The sequence below is a fragment of the Taudactylus pleione genome, unplaced genomic scaffold (assembly GCF_031769625.1).
Source record: "Taudactylus pleione unplaced genomic scaffold, aTauple2 ptg000320l, whole genome shotgun sequence".
Lineage (NCBI taxonomy): Eukaryota > Metazoa > Chordata > Amphibia > Anura > Myobatrachidae > Taudactylus > Taudactylus pleione.
Window position 1 is genome coordinate 281,103 of NW_028284721.1, and position 22,468 is coordinate 303,570.

A 22,468-nucleotide genomic window follows, 5' to 3' on the forward strand; every position below is an offset into this window, starting at 1 on the left:
AGGACAGCCTTCCACTGCAGCCTGGGACTGTGGGCCTGATTCAGATGCGCTCGCAAAAAGCGAACGCTCGCTCTGAATCAGGGCAGCTGCATTTTTTTTTTACCCGCCTCCTGGCCGCTCGCTAAGCTGTGGGTGACCACCCACAGCTTTTGCGAGCGGCCAGGTGATGGTCGCGATTATCGCGACCATCGGGTTTGCGACGAGACCCTTGTGGTAGGGTCTTGTCTGCCGCAAGCCCCAGTGAGCTTCCTGCTCTAATAGAGCAGGAAGCTCACTACTGACATCACGAGTGGCACAAACGGCAGGCGTTCCTTCAGGGGCGGCTTAGCTGGGCTAGTTTGGGGGTGTCCTGTGCTCTGGATTTGAACCCTAGTATGTTAGGGACCTACCCTAAAGAGGTTACCTGGATATGGCCTTGGCCATGATTATGCTAAAAATCTCTATTGATTGCAAAATTTTATTGCATTTATATATGATCAATAATTTGGAGTTGTGCACCTCAGGTTTGTCTGCTTCTGTGCCTGCAATTAGTCTCATCAGGTAGCACCTCCCATTATATATATAATGTCAGGTTGTGCAGTCCAGGAATCTTTCCCATATACTCCATTTAATGTGCTTTATTGCACACCTGAGGGAAAGGAGACACCCTCTGTCTGGATTAGCACCCCTTCCTTATTGGTTTAAAAGCATGGAGTCTGGTAATGTATATGCACACTAGTATTGGGCACAATTCTAGGTAAGTCCTACAAGTTATATACTGTAGTGCAACTTTGGTTCATTTTTGGGTCGTGGGTCCCCCTGGATTGCTTTGGTTGATCTGTTTCAGGGCACCGCATTATAACATATTTTTCTTTTATACCACATTTTAACCCTTCACTGTTTGTTTATTTTACATGTACTTCACTTTTTTATTTTAATTCTTAATATGCAGCTGTGGTTGCTCTTAACTATCTTCTTACACTGCAAGTGTATGATTAATCAGAACCATCGAGAGCCATCGGAGCTGCAAGCAGTGCTTGAGGTTGACCCTACCCCCGCCGCAAGCACTGCGATCACTGAAGGCTGAAATACAACCAAGTGACGTGTACAATAACGCTTCCATGCTAATTGTGCACACCCATAAGACTCCTTTTTGACGCCCAGACACACCTGCGTTCGCAGCACCACTCCCCGTTCACAAGCACCTTTCCCTGTTACCACCCACAAACGGCGCTATCTGTCACTCAAAGTAGTGTCCAGTCTGTGTACTAAGAGCGCATATTGACGCAGACGGGCGACTATCGGCCATAGTGTGCATTCGCGGCTTATAGTCCGGGTCTGAATCAGACCCATAGAGTTACCAGATATCCAGGGGTTCATAGCAAGAAACTTATGTAGGGAACACAAAATACAGTATATATTCATTGATTCACAGAGAGTATAAGGAGTTATCAGTTATTTGATATCATAGCAAGAATGAATGTGGGTAGCACATAATATACAGTATGCACTCATTCACAAAGTAAGCAAATGTACTGGTGTTTATATGCAGGAATGGATGAAATATATACACTCCTATATAGTTATTATATATCCAGGTGTCTATAGCAAGCAATGAATGTAGTGAACATGAGTATACAGTGTTTACATTCATTCACAGGCAATATCCAGCGCTATTGTCAGATTCCAGGTTTTCATCGAAAGGAATGAATGTAGGGGACACACAGTATACACCCTTCAGCCATAACATTAAACCAGCTGCCTAATATTGTGTAGGTTCCCCTCACCCTGCCAAAACAGCTCTGACCCATCGAAGTATGGTCTCCACAATACCTCTGAAGGCCTCCTGTAGTATCTGGCACCAAGACGTTGGCAGCAGATACTTTAAGTCCTGTAAGTTGCGAGGGCTTAAAGGATGCTCCTCGCATTGAGATCTGGGGAATTTGGAAGCCAAGTCAACACCTTGAACTTTTTGTCATTTTCCTAAAACCATTCCTGAACCATTTTTGTAGTGTGGCAGGGGCGCATTCTCCTGCTGAAAGAGGCCACTACCATCAGGGAATACCATTGCCATGAAGGGGTGTCCTTGGTCTGCAACAATGTTTCAATGTTTAGTTTAGAGATGTGCAGTACAGTTCTCCAGAAATCTGAATCCACCCGAATTTCGTGAATCCGGGTAAATCCGATTCGTGGTTCTAATCTCCTGAGGAGATCCGGGTAAATCTCGCAGTTCTGATCTTTTTGCGGTTCGGAATTCGGATTTGAAATCCGAATTTCGGGTTTTGTATTGCATAAATGATATGATTTTAGCTGTTTTTAAAACTTTTTATATATTTTTTATTTAAAAAATCCAGATCCAAAACCAAAACACTTGAGGGTGGTTTGCAAAACCAAATCCAGATCCAAAACCTTGAAGGAGATACAGATCCAAAACCAAAACACAGGGGTGGGCGCACATCCCTAGTTTAGTTAGGTGGTACGTGTCAGAGTAACATCCACATGAATGCCAGGTTTCCCAGCAGAACATTGCCCGGAGCTTCACCCTGCCTTCGCAGGCTTGCCTTCTTCTCAAACTAAATTTCTCCCCTAGGTAAACGTTGCACACACACCCGGCCGCCCACATGATGTAAAAGAAAACATGATTCATCAGACCAGGCCACCTTCTTCCATTACTACATGGCCAGGTCTGTTGCCCATGTGCCCATTGTAGGCGCTTTCAGTGGTCCCAGGGGTTAGAATGGCCACTCTGACTGGTCTGCGGCTATGCAGCAAACTACGTTGCACTGTGTGTTCTCAAACCTTTCTATGAAAGCCATCATTAGCCTTTACTGCAATTATACTAAAGTAACTCTTCTGTGGTATAAGACCAGACAGGCCTGCCTTCACCTCCCATGCGCATCAATAAGCCTTGGGCACCCATGAGTCTGTCGCTGGTTCACTGGTTGTCCTTCCTTGGACCACTTTAATAGGTACTGACCACTGCATACCGGGAACATCCCACAAGACCTGCTCTTTTGCAGATGCTCTGACCCAGTCGTTTAGCCATCACAAATAGAACCTTGTTAAAGACACTCAGATCCTTACGCTTGCCCGGTTTTCCTTACATCAACTTCAAGAACTGGCTGTTCACATGCTGCCTAATATCTAGTGTTATGGCTGATGGGTGTATATACACCTTCATTCACTGAGTTATTATCAGGTCTAATAGTAAAGACTGATTACATGCAGTTATATGCAGTATATACACATTCATTTGTGTATCACAAAGTGGCAGTGACCTCTCTGCGATTGTACTTGGGGTCATTTGCTGAGGAACTGACGTTTGCACAGCGGAGGGGAGAACCTGGGTGCAGGGAGGGTGACCCTAGTGAGGTATGGGGGCACCAATATGCCTTTTTTTCAGAGCATTGCAGAAATGAAACTTGCTTTTGTGTAGTATGATTAGTGTAATGAGATAAAGGAAGGGAGGGGGGGGCATATTTTAGCAGATTTATTTGCTGTGGCTGTCTATTCATACTGATGGAGTCATTGTTGACTGCATGTACGCCTTAGACCCCCCACTACACACACAAATCTCGACTACATGTGTGTAGTCCCTTTAAGGAATTACACAGATTCTGTGGCTGACTGACTATGTCTAAGTCTTCGCTTCACCTGGTTTTAATGAGCCATAGAACCTGTGTAATTTACGTGTCTCGAATTAAAGCATTCTGTACTTGCCGACCTTTGGTTTGCCCCCTCCGGGAAGGGGCAGCTATGTTGGCACTGCAGGAGGAGTGGAGCTGCAGAAGTGGGAGGAGGTGGAGGCGTGACGACGTAATCGCATCATTGTAGCCTCTCCCCCCACTATACAATGCCGCTATTACAGGCATTGTAAAATAGGGGTGGGGCCAAGATGACAAGATTTGGCGCAAATCGCATCATCGGCCACCTGTACCACCCACTTCACTCGGGAAATGGGTGGCTACGGGTGGTGTTGGGGTCAGCTGTGGGAGATTTGCCCACTCTTCTGGGTGTCCTGGAGCACCACCCGATTTCAGGATTTTCGGGAGCCTCACGGCCATTACGGGTCATTGGACAGGTATGAATTAGAGGGATGATACAGCAAGCCTACGCATGTACATCACGTGACCCACCCATGTACCTGTTTTAGGAGCTAATTGTGACATATTGCAATGCCTTACTATAAGTATAATCTAAAGAATTTATATTATAATTCTCTACTGCCTTGGACCATGTACTTATTTTAACTTTACATAGTGAACAGGCCTTGTCTAGAAGTTTTCTACAAATGGTGTACCAACGTACAGATCTACAGGTCTCGTGTGCACCCATTAATTTTGAAATTGGCATTTTTTAATTTTGCTTTGTCTTACGGGGACTTATATATGTATTTTTATATATATATAAGATCAGTGGCGTAACTACCGTGGGTGCAGGGGGTGCGGTTGCTATGGGGCCCGGACCAACCCGGGGCCCGGCCTTCCCCCTGCACCTACGGTGCCAGGCCGCTGTCCGCTGCCCTTCCCTCCGCACCCTCCTCACTCCCCTATCAGTCTCCTCACTCCCCTCTACTGCACTTACCTGCTCCTTGGTTGCGTGCCCCCCCGCTCCGTGGTCGCGTCTTCCCAGTCAGCTCCGCCTCTGGCTCTCCCCATTGGCTGATACTGGAAGAAGGTGTGGCCACCTCCTCCCAACATCAGTCAGTGAGATGGAGCCGACCGGGAGGGAAGGTGGGTCTGCCATGCACAGCGCGACCATGGATCAGGTAAGCCGGGGTGCGAGGGGGGCCTCAGACCGGGGGGGGGCAAGAGCGGGATGAGATTGGGGGCCGCGGGCTGAGAGGGGGGCCCATCAAAATTTTTGCTATGGGGCCCCTGTAGGTATAGTTACGCCCCTGTATATGATAGTTACTGTTGGGGCGCTGCGATCTTACTATACTTGAAAAGTCAGAGATGTATACAAGAATAATTTCACAAGAAGGTAGTTTTCTCCAAAGGCTGAGAGGTGCAAGACATACATCAGGCCCTGTGTCACTGCATTGAGCATGTTCAGTTGGTTTCTATGCAGCCACCCCCTCCCCAGATATACTGCACTGTCCCTATGCTCTCTTCTGGTCTCTAGTTCATACCCCTCATTGCTCTCTTCCACTTTCTCTTACGTGTGTATCATGCAATAACCTACTGCACCAAGTGTCCTCCTCGTACCCACATGGTCTCTCTTGTTGTAGAACCTTCACCATGTTGTGGTGTCCTCTCAAAGGCTTGATCATCAGTGCTAGAGTTTAATTACTATTGTTTTGCAGTTCTTCACAGAGATGTTACTTACTTGGCTCACTGGATTCAGCACCTTCTCTATACATTTGTATGGCGATTTGTTATTGGCGAGGAAATGATATTCATTTAAACAAAATGTCTTTCTTTTACATTCAGGAAAACGTGAGAAAAAAACAAAAGTGAATCTGACTGAAAATAAAACTTTATTAAAAAAATCAGTTTCTTTATACTTTTTCCACCATAAAACCCTTACCTCTGCTATTGAAAAGATCAATTACATACAATGTACAGTTCTATCATCCAGGCTACAGGAAATCAGACTTGCAAACGATAGACCCTTGTGATTCAAGCTTCTGTACAGTCAAGTTCAAAAACATCAGTAGATTTGTCTTCTAGTCACTAAATAACATCTTTATTTACGCTACTGGTTCAGGTCTCAGTGAGGTTGGACGTTGGGTGGTTATTAAGAAGTATTGTGTCCTATTACATGTCCTGTGATCAGTTTCCTATTAGCCTTTACTTTTTCTATAATACATATTCTTTCTGTGGTCTCTCACGCAGGTCCTCAACCTGAAGCACTTTGATATCAACGGACTACCCAAGGTGGTGCCTTTAAATTTGTCCTACCAAGACTTCAAGAAGGACATCTCAGATAGCAAGGAAATGCTGCGTGTTCCACACAGGATAAAGAAAGTGGACTTTTCCAGTGTGCTACTGCCCGTTCTGCATGCGCCCGAACCCCACATAGTCATCAATGGCAGGTCTCCGCGGGAGGAAGAGACAGAGGATGCTGAGTTTCTGGGGCAAGACCTAGACCTCCAGAGCAAATCCAGCAGCGATGTTAGTCAGAAAAGCACTGAGAGGAGTCAGGAAGGGGCTCCCTCTACCCTACTGGCAGATGACCAGAAAGATTCTAGAGGGAAAGCCTCCATGGTGGAGAATGACCTAGAACTAGAAGAAGGTTCAAAGACCTTAGTGCTATTTTCTCCTGGAGACATGAAAAAGTCACCAGTCACAAACGAACTGATCCCAGATGTTGAACTGGGGACTCTTGCTGTGTTGACACCTCAAGGAGAGAAGCCCCAGCCCACCTGCAGTCAGTTAGATATGTCAGAACCTGGAACTTTATCTTCCATTCTTAAATCAGAACCAAAACCACCTAGCACAGCTGCTGTGGCCACAGCCTCGTCCCCCTTTACCAAAGTTGAACGCACATTTGTTCATATTGCTGAAAAGACACATTTAAACGTCATGTCTTCCACTGGGCAATTGATAAGGCTGGAGGAGCATTCCATCCCAGGCCAATTTGATGAGCCAATTTTTGAGGAGGAAAATGAAGAGTTAGATCTGCAGAAAGTGAACGGCACCATTAACTCTGCTGTGGAAACAGGTGAAATTGACAGCTGTGCAATGTCGGCAAGTAATGTTGGAGGTGAGGTTCAGACAGACCAACATGATGCTAATGGAGTCAGTGAATCTGAAGAGCAGTTGGAGAAAGATGCTATGGACCTTGACTTCAAAGACACCGAGCCGGAAAAGATTGTGCTTTCCACCAATCGCCTTAATGAATCTGAAGATGGCACCAACAAGGGTTCAACCCAGGCCACTGGGCTTCGCTTTAGAAGTCGCATTCCTGTTTTCTTGTCAGAAGAGGAGACAGGGTCAGATCGGTCTATGTCAAACTCTGCCAAAGAGAAGTTCCGCAAGAGAACAAAGCAATTGGACTTAGCTCGACTTGTGATGGAGAAGAGACAGATTCGACTACAGAGGTTGGCCTCAGCGGGGTCATCTTCTGCTTCCTCCAGTGATGACAGGAGGAGGACATCTGAGACTTTGTCCACCACAGGATCAGAGGAAGACACTCATGAGTTGCATGATTCTACCCCAAGGAAGGTTGTTAAGGAGAAAGTATCATGCACGAGGAAGGACGATAATGCAAGAAGCAGAATTCCACGTCCCATCACGCCAGTAAAAGATATACGTTCACCGGTCCCACCATGCCCAAGTGTTAACAAACTGAAAGACTCTCCATCTGCTCAGAGGTAAGAACGTGCCCTTGTGTCTTAGAAGACTGTATGGTAATGTCATGTGACAGACAGATGCAGACTATATTTTAATGTCATGTGACAGACAGGTGCTGCAGACTATATTGTAATGTCACAAGCCAGATGGGTGCAGCAGACTAAATGGTGATATCATGTGACAGATACAGCAGACTGTATGGTGATATCATGTGGCACATGCAGCAGACTTTATGGTAATGTCACGAGACAGGTGCTGCAAACTGTATGGTGATATCATGTGGCAGATGCAGCAGACTGTATAGTAATGTCATGTGACAGACAAGTGCAACAGACTTTATGGTAATGTGAAGTTTCAGACAGATGCTACAGACTGTAAGGGAATGTCATGTGATTCATATAACCAGTCCCTGGCCCATATGCAGTGACTGCTGGGTGCACCAATTACAGACATAAATAAGGTCCCAACGCCCTCTAAATACTGAACCTCCTCAGTAAAACTACAGCTCCGTCAAGTAAGATATAATGTATAATTACACTGCATAAAGTATTCTCCTTTGAGTGTCTTGTCCTCCTCATTAGCATCTGCCTTTTTTTCAATTCAGGTACCAGCTTCCACGAGCAGCTGTTTGTGGGAATATAGGACTCTCCCCTGACCACAAACCCAAATCTCTACACATGAGGCTTCCACCCCTCTCCAGTCCAACCCCCTCCAGAACAAATGTACGGAGGGTCATTCGTGGGCCGCCCAAAAGTCCAGTGGTCCCTGCACGAACACTCAGCGCTTCTTCACGAAGCCAGTCCCTCTCCAGAACCGAAAGTCCATCTCCATCCCGACAGAGAAGACCGGTTGCCACAACTGCCCGACTGCACCCACCTCCTAAACTCCAGCACCGAGCGCAGGTCCCCGGGGAGTGTCCAGCAACCCCTGCGGTAGCAAGGAAGGGACAAAAACTGAAGGTCCAAGTGCCAAGTCTGGCAACCAAAGGAAAGCAGGGAGCAAGTGATGGAAGATAATGGCTGTCTCTGGGTAATTTCACGTACAGCCTACGCTATTCTCATTGCGGCTCAGTTAGGGAACACAGCAATTCATCAACCTGTAATACGCAATATACACACTCGGAGAACAGGATCCTACAAAAGAGAGAAGAGGTTTATAATGGTTTCCTTTTATTTTCAGATGGGAGAGTGTATCACTAAGTTTAAATTAAAGTTCTCATAGCAACAACTGTCACAATGAAGCCGGACTACATATTAACAGCCCAATTTCACTGTGTAGGACCTAGCTAGGCCGATAACCAGCTAGTGAGGGGGGAGTGGGGGGTGGACTGAGCCGGCGCTGACTGCGATAACTCCCACATCTGCTGCTCGCGCGCCAGCGGTCCGTGGGCAACGTGTGACAGGCTACATAGACTAAACATATACTGTATGTAGAGATCTGTGACATCAGATTATATATAGTATGTGTTAATCCTATGCACACATACTGGAGTGAAACTCTCACAAAAGAGTCCCAGGACTCACTAAGAACTTGTACTAGCTGACATGAGCCCTGTGTGCAGCTAACTGATTTCTAATAGTTTTGAAGGTGCAGAGTTTTACTTTTAAATGACTATTGAGCGTAAGGGCTGAGCACAGACACTGTTGAGTATAACACATAGCTGTGTCCACCGCATCCACACATCATTCTAATTATTTATAGGGCACCACAGTGTAACACAGCGCAGCACAATGATTCTATAAAGAGAAAAGCCCGGACTGAGCGGAGATCACGTGGGGTCCACATTGTTTACACACTGCAACCAGAATGTATCATCATGGCCGCGTCTGGCCAACCCCACATGCATGTCATGGGGGCGGCATCGCAGACAGATGGAGAACTGGCAGTCTGTTCACCTCGTATAGCACGAAAGACTTTGGGGAGGAGCAGAAGTATTTAACGCTTCTTATTACATTAAAACATCCCATTATATCATCAAATAAAGCCTGCTATCCAAAGGCCGGACTCTTATTTCAGTTACAAGTGGTGAGTCAGTGGTGTATGCAAAGGGTGACTGACAGTACGGGGTATATTTACTAAAATCGATTAAGATCGACCTTCAGTAAATATACCTCTAGGTATAAGAATGTGCAATGAGTGATGTACATTGAGTAATAAAGATCATGTCTAATAGGTGAGATACTTTAAATAAGACCCAGAACCAGCAATGACCCACAGAAACATTGTTATAATAAGTACAGATTCAGTAATGACCCCCAGAAACACTTATAATAAGTACATATACAATAATGACCCCCAGAAACATTGTTATAATAAGTATAGATACAGTAATGACTCCCAGAAACAGTTATAATAAGTACAGATTCAGTAATGACCCCCATAAACACTGTTATAAGTACAGATACAGTAATGACCCCCAGAAACACTTATAATAAGTACAGATTCAGTAATGACCCCCAGAAACACTTATAATAAGTACAGATACAGTAATGACCCCAGAAACACTGTTATAATAAGTACAGATACAGTAATGACCCCCATAAACACTTATAATAAGTACAGATACAGTAATGACCCCCAGAAACACTGTTATAATAAGTACAGATACAGTAATGACCCACAGAAACATTGTTATAATAAGTACAGATTCAGTAATGACCCCCAGAAACACTTATAATAAGTACAGATACAGTAATGACCCCAGAAACATTGTTGCAATCAGTACAGATCCAGTAATGACCCCCATAAACACTGTTATAATAAGTACAGATACAGTAATGACTCCCAGAAACACTTATAATAAGTACAGATACAGTAATGACTCCCAGAAACACTGTTATAAGTACAGATACAGTAATGACCCCCAGAAACATTGTTGAAATCAGTACAGATCCAGTAATGACCCCCATAAACACTGTTATAATAAGTATAGATACAGTAATGACCCCCAGAAACACTGTTATAATAAGTATAGATACAGTAATGACTCCCAGAAACACTTATAATAAGTACAGATACAGTAATGACTCCCAGAAACACTGTTATAATAAGTACAGATACAGTAATGACTCCCAGAAACACTTATAATAAGTACAGATACAGTAATGACCCCCAGAAACACTGTTATAATAAGTACAGATACAGTAATGACTCCCAGAAACACTTATAATAAGTACAGATACAGTAATGACCCCCATAAACACTGTTATAAGTACAGATACAGTAATGACCCCCAGAAACACTGTTATTATAAGTACAGATACAGTAATGACCCACAGAAACATTGTTACAATCAGTACAGATACAGTAATGACCCCCGGAAACACTTATAAGTACAGATACAGTAATGACTCCCAGAAACACTGTTGCAATAATTACAGATACAGTAATAACCCCCAGAAACACTTTTATAATAAGTACAGATCCAGTAATGACCCCCAAAAACACTGTTATAATAAGTACAGATACAGTAATGACCCCCAGAAACACTGTTCTAAAAACTACAGATCCAGTAATGACCCCCAGAAACACTGTTATAATAAATACAGATCCAGTAATGACCCCCAGAAACACTGTTATAATAAGTACAGATACAGTAATGACTCCCAGAAACACTGTTATAATAAGTACAGATACAGTAATGACTCCCAGAAACCCTGTTATAATAAGTACAGATACAGTAATGACCCCCAGAAACACTGTTATAATAAGTACAGATACAGTAATGACCCCCAGAAACACTGTTATAATAAGTACAGATACAGTAATGACCCCCAGAAACACTGTTATAATAAGTACAGATACAGTAATGACTCCCAGAAACCCTGTTATTATAAGTACAGATACAGTAATGACCCCCAGAAACACTGTTATAATAAGAACAGATACAGTAATGACCCCCAGAAACACTGTTATAATAAGTACAGATACAGTAATGACTCCCAGAAACCCTGTTATTATAAGTACAGATACAGTAATGACTCCCAGAAACCCTGTTATAAAAAGTACAGATACAGTAATGACCCCCAGAAACACTGTTATTATAAGTACAGATACAGTAATGACCCCCAGAAACACTTATAATAAATACAGATCCAGTAATGACCCCCAGAAACACTGTTATAAGTACAGATACAGTAATGACCCACAGAAACATTGTTACAATCAGTACAGATACAGTAATGACCCCCGGAAACACTGTTATAATAAGTACAGATACAGTAATGACTCCCAGAAACACTGTTGCAATAATTACAGATACAGTAATAACCCCCAGAAACACTTTTATAATAAGTACAGATCCAGTAATGACCCCCAAAAACACTGTTATAATAATTACAGATACAGTAATGACCCCCAGAAACACTGTTATAAAAAGTACAGATCCAGTAATGACCCCCAGAAACACTGTTATAATAAGTATAGATACAGTAATGACCCCCTGAAACACTGTTATAATAAGTACAGATACAGTAATGATCGACAGAAACATTGTTACAATCAGTACAGATCCAGTTATGACCCCGAGAAACACTGTTATAAGTAGAGATCCAGTAATGACCCCCAGAAACACTGTTATAATAAATACAGATCCAGTAATGACCCCCAGAAACACTGTTATAATAAGTACAGATACAGTAATGACTCCCAGAAACACTGTTATAATAAGTACAGATACAGTAATGACTCCCAGAAACCCTGTTATAATAAGTACAGATACAGTAATGACTCCCAGAAACCCTGTTATAATAAGTACAGATAAAGTAATGACCACCAGAAACACTGTTATAAGTACAGATACAGTAATGACCCCCAGAAACACTGTTATAATAAGTACAGATACATTAATGACCCCCAGAAACACTGTTATAATAAGTACAGATACAGTAATGACTCCCAGAAACACTTATAATAAGTACAGATACAGTAATGACCCCCATAAACACTGTTATAAGTACAGATACAGTAATGACCCCCAGAAACACTGTTATTATAAGTACAGATACAGTAATGACCCCCAGAAACACTTATAATAAATACAGATCCAGTAATGACCCCCAGAAACACTGTTATAAGTACAGATACAGAAATGACCCACAGAAACATTGTTACAATCAGTACAGATACAGTAATGCCCCCGGAAACACTGTTATAATAAGTACAGATACAGTAATGACTCCCAGAAACACTGTTGCAATAATTACAGATACAGTAATAACCCCCAGAAACACTTTTATAATAAGTACAGATCCAGTAATGACCCCCAAAAACACTGTTATAATAAGTACAGATACAGTAATGACCCCCAGAAACACTGTTATAAAAAGTACAGATCCAGTAATGACCCCCAGAAACACTGTTATAATAAGTATAGATACAGTAATGACCCCCTGAAACACTGTTATAATAAGTACAGATACAGTAATGATCGACAGAACCATTGTTACAATCAGTACAGATCCAGTTATGACCCCGAGAAACACTGTTATAAGTAGAGATCCAGTAATGACCCCCAGAAACACTGTTATAATAAATACAGATCCAGTAATGACCCCCAGAAACACTGTTATAATAAGTACAGATACAGTAATGACTCCCAGAAACACTGTTATAATAAGTACAGATACAGTAATGACTCCCAGAAACCCTGTTATAATATGTACAGATACAGTAATGACCCCCAGAAACACTGTTATAAGTACAGATACAGTAATGACCCCCAGAAACACTGTTATAATAAGTACAGATACAGTAATGACCCCCAGAAACACTGTTATAATAAGTACAGATACAGTAATGACTCCCAGAAACACTTATAATAAGCACAGATACAGTAATGACCCCCATAAACACTGTTATAAGTACAGATACAGTAATGACCCCCAGAAACACTGTTATTATAAGTACAGATCCAGTAATGACCCCCAGAAACACTGTTATAAGTACAGATACAGTAATGACCCCCAGAAACATTGTTACAATCAGTACAGATACAGTAATGACCCCCGGAAACACTGTTATAATAAGTACAGAAACAGTAATGACTCCCAGAAACACTGTTGCAAATATTACAGATACAGTAATAACCCCCAGAAACAATTTTATAATAAGTACAGATACAGTAATGACCCCCAGAAACACTTTTATAATACGTACAGATCCAGTAATGACCCCCCAAAACACTGTTATAAAAAGTACAGATCCAGTAATGACCCCCGGAAACACTGTTATAATAAGTACAGATCCAGTAATGACCCCCAGAAACATTGTTACAATCAGTACAGATACAGTAATGACCCCCCTGAAACGCTGTTATAATAAGTACAGATCCAGTAATGACCGCCAGAATCACTGTTATAATAAGTACAGATATAGTAATGACCCCCAGAAACACTGTTATAATATATACAGATACGGAAATGACTCCCAGAAACACTGTTATAATATATACAGATACAGTAATGACTCCCAGTAACACTGTTATAATAAGTACAGATACAGTAATGACCCCCACAAACACTGTTATAATAAGTACAGATCCAGTAATGACCCCCAGAAACACTGTTATAATAAGTACAGATCCAGTAATGACCCCCCAAAACACTGTTATAATAAGTACAGATACAGTAATGACCCCCACAAACACTGTTATAATAAGTACAGATACCGTAATGACTCCCAGAAACACTGTTGCAATCATTACAGATACAGTAATAACCCCCAGAGACACTTTTATAATAAGTACAGATCCAGTAATGACCCTCAGAAACACTGTTATAATAAATGCAGATCCAGTAATGACCCCCAGAAACAGTTATAATAAATACAGATACAGTAATGACCCCCAAAAACACTGTTATAATAAGTACAGATACAGTAATGACCCCCAGAAACATTGTTATTATAAGTACAGATCCAGTAATGACCCCCAGAAACACTGTTATAAGTACAGATACAGTAATGACCCACAGAAACATTGTTACTATCAGTACAGATACAGTAATGACCCCCGTAAACACTGTTATAATAAGTACAGATACAGTAATGACTCCCAGAAACACTGTTGCAATAATTACAGATACAGTAATAACCCCCAGAAACACTTTTATAATAAGTACAGATACAGTAATAACCCCCAGAAACACTTTTATAATAAGTACAGATCCAGTAATGACCCCCCAAAACACTGTTATAAAAAGTACAGATCCAGTAATGACCCCCAGAAACACTGTTATAATAAGTACAGATCCAGTAATGACCCCCAGAAACATTGTTACAATCAGTACAGATACAGTAATGACCCCCCTGAAACGCTGTTATAATAAGTACAGATCCAGTAATGACCGCCAGAAACACTGTTATAATAAGTACAGATATAGTAATGACCCCCAGAAACACTGTTATAATATATACAGATACGGAAATGACTCCCAGAAACACTGTTATAATATATACAGATACAGTAATGACTCCCAGTAACACTGTTATAATAAGTACAGATACAGTAATGACCCCCACAAACACTGTTATAATAAGTACAGATCCAGTAATGACCCCCAGAAACACTGTTATAATAAGTACAGATCCAGTAATGACCCCCCTGAAACGCTGTTATAATAAGTACAGATCCAGTAATGACCGCCAGAAACACTGTTATAATAAGTACAGATATAGTAATGACCCCCACAAACACTGTTATAATATATACAGATACGGAAATGACTCCCAGAAACACTGTTATAATATATACAGATACTGTAATGACTCCCAGTAACACTGTTATAATAAGTACAGATACAGTAATGACCCCCACAAACACTGTTATAATAAGTACAGATCCAGTAATGACCCCCAGAAACACTGTTATAATAAGTACAGATCCAGTAATGACCCCCCAAAACACTGTTATAATAAGTACAGATACAGTAATGACCCCCACAAACACTGTTATAATAAGTACAGATACCGTAATGACTCCCAGAAACACTGTTGCAATCATTACAGATACAGTAATAACCCCCAGAGACACTTTTATAATAAGTACAGATCCAGTAATGACCCTCAGAAACACTGTTATAATAAATGCAGATCCAGTAATGACCCCCAGAAACAGTTATAATAAATACAGATACAGTAATGACCCCCAAAAACACTGTTATAATAAGTACAGATACAGTAATGACCCCCAGAAACACTGTTATTATAAGTACAGATCCAGTAATGACCCCCAGAAACACTGTTATAAGTACAGATACAGTAATGACCCACAGAAACATTGTTACTATCAGTACAGATACAGTAATGACCCCCGGAAACACTGTTATAATAAGTACAGATACAGTAATGACTCCCAGAAACACTGTTGCAATAATTACAGATACAGTAATAACCCCCAGAAACACTTTTATAATAAGTACAGATACAGTAATAACCCCCAGAAACACTTTTATAATAAGTACAGATCCAGTAATGACCCCCCAAAACACTGTTATAAAAAGTACAGATCCAGTAATAACCCCCAGAAACACTGTTATAATAAGTACAGATCCAGTAATGACCCCCAGAAACATTGTTACAATCAGTACAGATACAGTAATGACCCCCCTGAAACGCTGTTATAATAAGTACAGATCCAGTAATGACCGCCAGAAACACTGTTATAATAAGTACAGATATAGTAATGACCCCCAGAAACACTTATAATATATACAGATACGGAAATGACTCCCAGAAACACTGTTATAATATATACAGATACAGTAATGACTCCCAGTAACACTGTTATAATAAGTACAGATACAGTAATGACCCCCACAAACACTGTTATAATAAGTACAGATCCAGTAATGACCCCCAGAAACACTGTTATAATAAGTACAGATCCAGTAATGACCCCCCTGAAACGCTGTTATAATAAGTACAGATCCAGTAATGACCGCCAGAAACACTGTTATAATAAGTACAGATATAGTAATGACCCCCACAAACACTGTTATAATATATACAGATACGGAAATGACTCCCAGAAACACTGTTATAATATATACAGATACTGTAATGACTCCCAGTAACACTGTTATAATAAGTACAGATACAGTAATGACCCCCACAAACACTGTTATAATAAGTACAGATCCAGTAATGACCCCCAGAAACACTGTTATAATAAGTACAGATCCAGTAATGACCCCCCAAAACACTGTTATAATAAGTACAGATACAGTAATGACCCCCACAAACACTGTTATAATAAGTACAGATACCGTAATGACTCCCAGAAACACTGTTGCAATCATTACAGATACAGTAATAACCCCCAGAGACACTTTTATAATAAGTACAGATCCAGTAATGACCCTCAGAAACACTGTTATAATAAATGCAGATCCAGTAATGACCCCCAGAAACAGTTATAATAAATACAGATACAGTAATGACCCCCAAAAACACTGTTATAATAAGTACAGATACAGTAATGACCCCCAGAAACACTGTTATTATAAGTACAGATCCAGTAATGACCCCCAGAAACACTGTTATAAGTACAGATACAGTAATGACCCACAGAAACATTGTTACTATCAGTACAGATACAGTAATGACCCCCGGAAACACTGTTATAATAAGTACAGATACAGTATTGACTCCCAGAAACACTGTTGCAATAATTACAGATACAGTAATAACCCCCAGAAACACTTTTATAATAAGTACAGATACAGTAATGACCCCCAGAAACACTTTTATAATAAGTACAGATCCAGTAATGACCCCCCAAAACACTGTTATAAAAAGTACAGATCCAGTAATGACCCCCAGAAACACTGTTATAATAAGTACAGATCCAGTAATGACCCCCAGAAACATTGTTACAATCAGTACAGATACAGTAATGACCCCCCTGAAACGCTGTTATAATAAGTACAGATCCAGTAATGACCGCCAGAAACACTGTTATAATAAGTACAGATATAGTAATGACCCCCAGAAACACTGTTATAAAATATACAGATACGGAAATGACTCCCAGAAACACTGTTATAATATATACAGATACAGTAATGACTCCCAGTAACACTGTTATAATAAGTACAGATCCAGTAATGACCCCCTAAAACACTGTTATAATAAGTACAGATACAGTAATGACCCCCAGAAATACTGTTGTTATAATAAGTACAGATCCAGTAATGACCCCCAGAAACACTGTTGTTATAATAAGTACAGATCCAGTAATGATCCACAGAAACATTGTTACAATCAGTACAGATACAGTTATGACCCCCAGAATCATTGTTAAAATCTGTTCGATATAGAAATGATCCCCAGAAACACTGTTATAATAAGTACAGATACAGTAATGACCCCCAGAACACTTTTATAATAAGTACAGATCCAGTAATGACCCCCAGAACCACTGTTATAAGTACAGATACAGTAATGACTCCCAGAAACACTTTTATAATAAGTACAGATCCAGTAATGACCCCCAGAAACACTTTTATAATAAGGACAGATCCAGTAATGACCCCCAGAAACACTGTTATAATAAGTACAGATACAGTAATGACCCCCAGAAACACTGTTATAATAAGTACAGATACAGTAATGATCCACAGAAACATTGTTACAATCAGTACAGATCCAGTTATGACCCCCAGAAAAACTGTCATAAGTAGAGTTCCAGTAATGACCCCCAGAAACACAGTTATAAGTAGAGATCCAGTAATGACCCCCAGAAACACTTATAATAAATACAGATCCAGTAATGAACCCCAGAAACACTGTTATAATAAGTACAGATACAGTAATGACTCCCAGAAACACTGTTGCAATCATTACAGATACAGTAATAACCCCCAGAGACACTTTTATAATAAGTACAGATCCAGTAATGACCCCCAGAAACACTGTTATAATAAATGCAGATCCAGTAATGACCCCCAGAAACAGTTATAATAAATACAGATACAGTAATGACCCCCAGAAACACTGTTATAATAAGTACAGATACAGTAATGACCCCCAGAAACACTGTTATAATAAGTACAGATACAGTAAAGACCCCCTGAAACACTGTTGCAATAATTACAGATACAGTAATGACCCCCAGAAACATTGTTGCAATCAGTACAGATCCAGTTATGACCCCGAGAAACACTGTTATAAGTAGAGATCCAGTAATGACCCCCAGAAACACTTATAATAAATAGAGATCCAGTAATGACCCCCAGAAACACTGCTATAAGTACAGATACAGTAATGACCCACAGAAACATTGTTACAATCAGTACAGATACAGTAATGACCCCCGGAAACACTGTTATAATAAGTACAGATACAGTAATGACTCCCAGAAACACTGTTGCAATAATTACAGATACAGTAATGACCCCCAGAAACACTTTTATAATAAGTACAGATCCAGTAATGACCGCCAGAAACACTGTTATAATAAGTACAGATATAGTAATGACCCCCAGAAACACTGTTATAATATATACAGATACGGAAATGACTCCCAGAAACACTGTTATAATATATACAGATACAGTAATGACTCCCAGTAACACTGTTATAATACGTACAGATACAGTAATGACCCCCACAAACACTGTTATAATAAGTACAGATCCAGTAATGACCCCCAGAAACACTGTTATAATAAGTACAGATCCAGTAATGACCCCCCAAAACACTGTTATAATAAGTACAGATACAGTAATGACCCCCACAAACACTGTTATAATAAGTACAGATACAGTAATGACCCCCACAAACACTGTTATAATAAGTACAGATCCAGTAATGACCCCCAGAAACACTGTTATAATAAGTACAGATCCAGTAATGACCCCCCTAAACACTGTTATAATAAGTACAGATACAGTAATGACCCCCAGAAACACTGTTGTTATAATAAGTACAGATACAGTAATGACCCCCAGAAACATTGTTGTTATAATAAGTACAGATACAGTAATGATCCACAGAAACATTGTTACAATCAGTACAGATACAGTTATGACCCCCAGAATCATTGTTAAAATCTGTTCGATACAGTAATGACCCCCAGAAACACTGTTATAATAAGTACAGATACAGTAATGACCCCCAGAACACTTTTATAAGAAGTACAGATCCAGTAATGACCCCCAGAAACACTGTTATAATAAATGCAGATCCAGTAATGACCCCCAGAAACACATTTATAATAAGTACAGATACAGCAATGACCCCCAGAAACACTGTTGCAATAATTACAGATACAGTAATGACCCCAGAAACATTGTTGCAATTAGTACAGATACAGTAATGACCCCCAGAAACACTGTTATAATAAGTACAGATACAGTAATGATCCACAGAAACATTGTTACAATCAGTACAGATCCAGTTATGACCCCCAGAAAAACTGTCCTAAGTAGAGTTCCAGTAATGACCCCCAGAAACACTGTTATAAGTAGAGATCCAGTAATGACCCCCAGAAACACTTATAATAAATACAGATCCAGTAATGACCCCCAGAAACACTGTTATAATAAGTACAGATACAGTAATGACTCCCAGCAACACTGTTGCAATCATTACAGATACAGTAATAACCCCCAGAGACACTTTTATAATAAGTACAGATCCAGTAATGACCCCCAGAAACACTGTTATAATAAATGCAGATCCAGTAATGACCCCCAGAAACAGTTATAATAAATACAGATACAGTAATGACCCCCAGAAACACTGTTATAATAAGTACAGATACAGTAATGACCCCCAGAAACACTGTTATTATAAGTACAGATACAGTAATGACCCCCAGAAACACTGTTGCAATAATTACAGATACAGTAATGACCCCCAGAAACATTGTTGCAATCAGTACAGATCCAGTTATGACCCCGAGAAACACTGTTATAAGTGGAGATCCAGTAATGACCCCCAGAAACACTTATAATAAATAGAGATCCAGTAATGACCCCCAGAAACACTGCTATAAGTACAGATACAGTAATGACCCACAGAAACATTGTTACAATCAGTAGAGATACAGTAATGACCCCCGGAAACACTGTTATAATAAGTACAGATACAGTAATGACTCCCAGAAACACTGTTGCAATAATTACAGATACAGTAATGACCCCCAGAAACACTTTTATAATAAGTACAGATCCAGTAATGACCCCCAGAAACACTGTTATAATAAATGCAGATCCAGTAATGACCCCCAGAAACAGTTATAATAAATACAGATACAGTAATGACCCCCAGAAACACATTTATAATAAGTACAGATACAGTAATGACCCCCAGAAACACTGTTGCAATAATTACAGATACAGTAATGACCCCAGAAACATTGTTGCAATTAGTACAGATACAGTAATGACCATCAACTTGGCCGCTCGCTAAAGCTGTGGGTGGTCACCCACAGCTTAGCGAGCGGCCAGGAGGCCGGCTCATTAAAGAGAAGCGGCCGCCCTCATTCAGAGCGAGCGCTCGCATTTTGCGAGCGGCTCTGAATGAGGTCCAAAATGCGATCACAGCTGCTAATGGCTGCAAAGATTTCCCAAGCATAAAGACGCCCACTGTTGCCTTCTTACCTGCATGTGATGTCGCATACTTGCGGAAATATCGGTAAGATCGATACACATTGAGCGGCCATCTTGCCCTTGCACCAGGTCTGACCAGCCGCAGACTCGGCAGCTCTCCTGACACGCAGAGGGCTCTCATGCTGCATATGCAGTCACAGTGGTTAATTTATGCACGCCCATTAAGCGGCGTTCAAACGTACAGACACGCCTGTATTATTCTGACCACCCCCAAATGCTGACAACCTGTCAGTCACTTTGCAATGGATTCCTATGTGCATCCGTAAACGTTGTGCAATCGCTGCGCAAGCACAACGTGGCTTTTGCGCAATGGCAAAAAATTGTTCGATCTGCGCAAACATCAGCATTGTATACATCTCTGAATCAGGCCCATAGTACATACAGAACAGATGTCCCAGAAGAGGGCGCTCTATGATGATCAGCTGACACATATTTCCTGCGTTCTATAATAATGGTCTTATTACATCACAGCATCATTCTGTTTAACAAAATGTCATCTAAATTTTTGGCTCATCGCAGTTGCCGGCTTTTACAGATCTAACCGGCAAACACACACATGACCGTCTTCCTACAATGGAAATCAAAATGTTTGAGGAAGTTCTTCTCAGCATTGCTGCAGAAGCTCCCAGAGATGTCATGTTTATCCATCTTGTTATTTTCCTGGAAGGTAGTTCTCACATAACCTGAATACAGTGCCTCACATCCCACATAGGACCTGAATACAGTGCCTCACATCCCACATAGGGCCTGCATACAGTGCCTCACATCCCATATAGGGCCTGAATACAGTGGCTCACATCCCACATAGGACCAGAATACAGTGCCTCACATCCCACATAGGACCTGAATACAGTGCCTCACATCCCACATAGGACCTGAATACAGTGCCTCACATCCCACATAGGACCAGAATACAGTGCCTCACATCCCACATAGGACCTGAATACAGTGCCTCACATCCCATATAGGACCAGAATACAGTGCCTCACATCCCACATAGGACCTGAATACAGTGCCTCACATCCCACATAGGACCAGAATACAGTGCCTCACATCCCACATAGGACCTGAATACAGTGCCTCACATCCCACATAGGACCAGAATTCAGTGCCTCACATCCCATATAGGGCCTGAATACAGTGGCTCACATCCCACATAGGACCAGAATACAGTGCCTCACATCCCACATAGGACCTGAATACAGTGCCTCACATCCCACATAGGACCAGAATACAGTGCCTCACATCCCACATAGGACCTGTATACAGTGCCTCACATTATTATTATTATTATTATTATTATTATTATCCTTTATTTATATGGCGCCACAAGTGTTCCGCAGTGCCTTACATAGTACATAGAACTAACAAGTGAACAAGAAACAAGTAACTTACAGTACATTACAGTGCAGGACAAGGACACAATTTATATACATTGCTGCAATAGCAGTTAGACACTCACAATAAGCAGCCGAGAGTTGGCAGTCATGGGTTAGGTGCCCTAATGGGGAGAAAAGAGTCGAAGAAAATGTAAAGAGAAGCACATTAGGGAAGAGGTCCCTGCTCGTGAGAGCTTAC

General features: G+C 41.1%; 1 protein-coding gene across 4 annotated transcripts in view; it reads left to right on the top strand.

Annotated features, from left to right (window-relative positions):
* Window positions 1-9,256, top strand: part of TTBK1 (tau tubulin kinase 1) — a 128,367-nt gene extending 119,111 nt beyond the window's left edge. For all 4 annotated transcript variants that reach the window (XM_088442987.1, XM_088442988.1, XM_088442989.1 and 1 more), the window contains 2 exons: window positions 5,817-7,297; window positions 7,882-9,256. In XM_088442987.1, the coding sequence (XP_088299113.1) occupies window positions 5,817-7,297; window positions 7,882-8,293 (1,893 nt within the window). In that variant the 3' untranslated portion in view covers window positions 8,294-9,256. The remainder of the gene's footprint in view (window positions 1-5,816; window positions 7,298-7,881) is intronic.
* The last annotated feature ends 13,212 nt before the right edge of the window (window positions 9,257-22,468 follow it).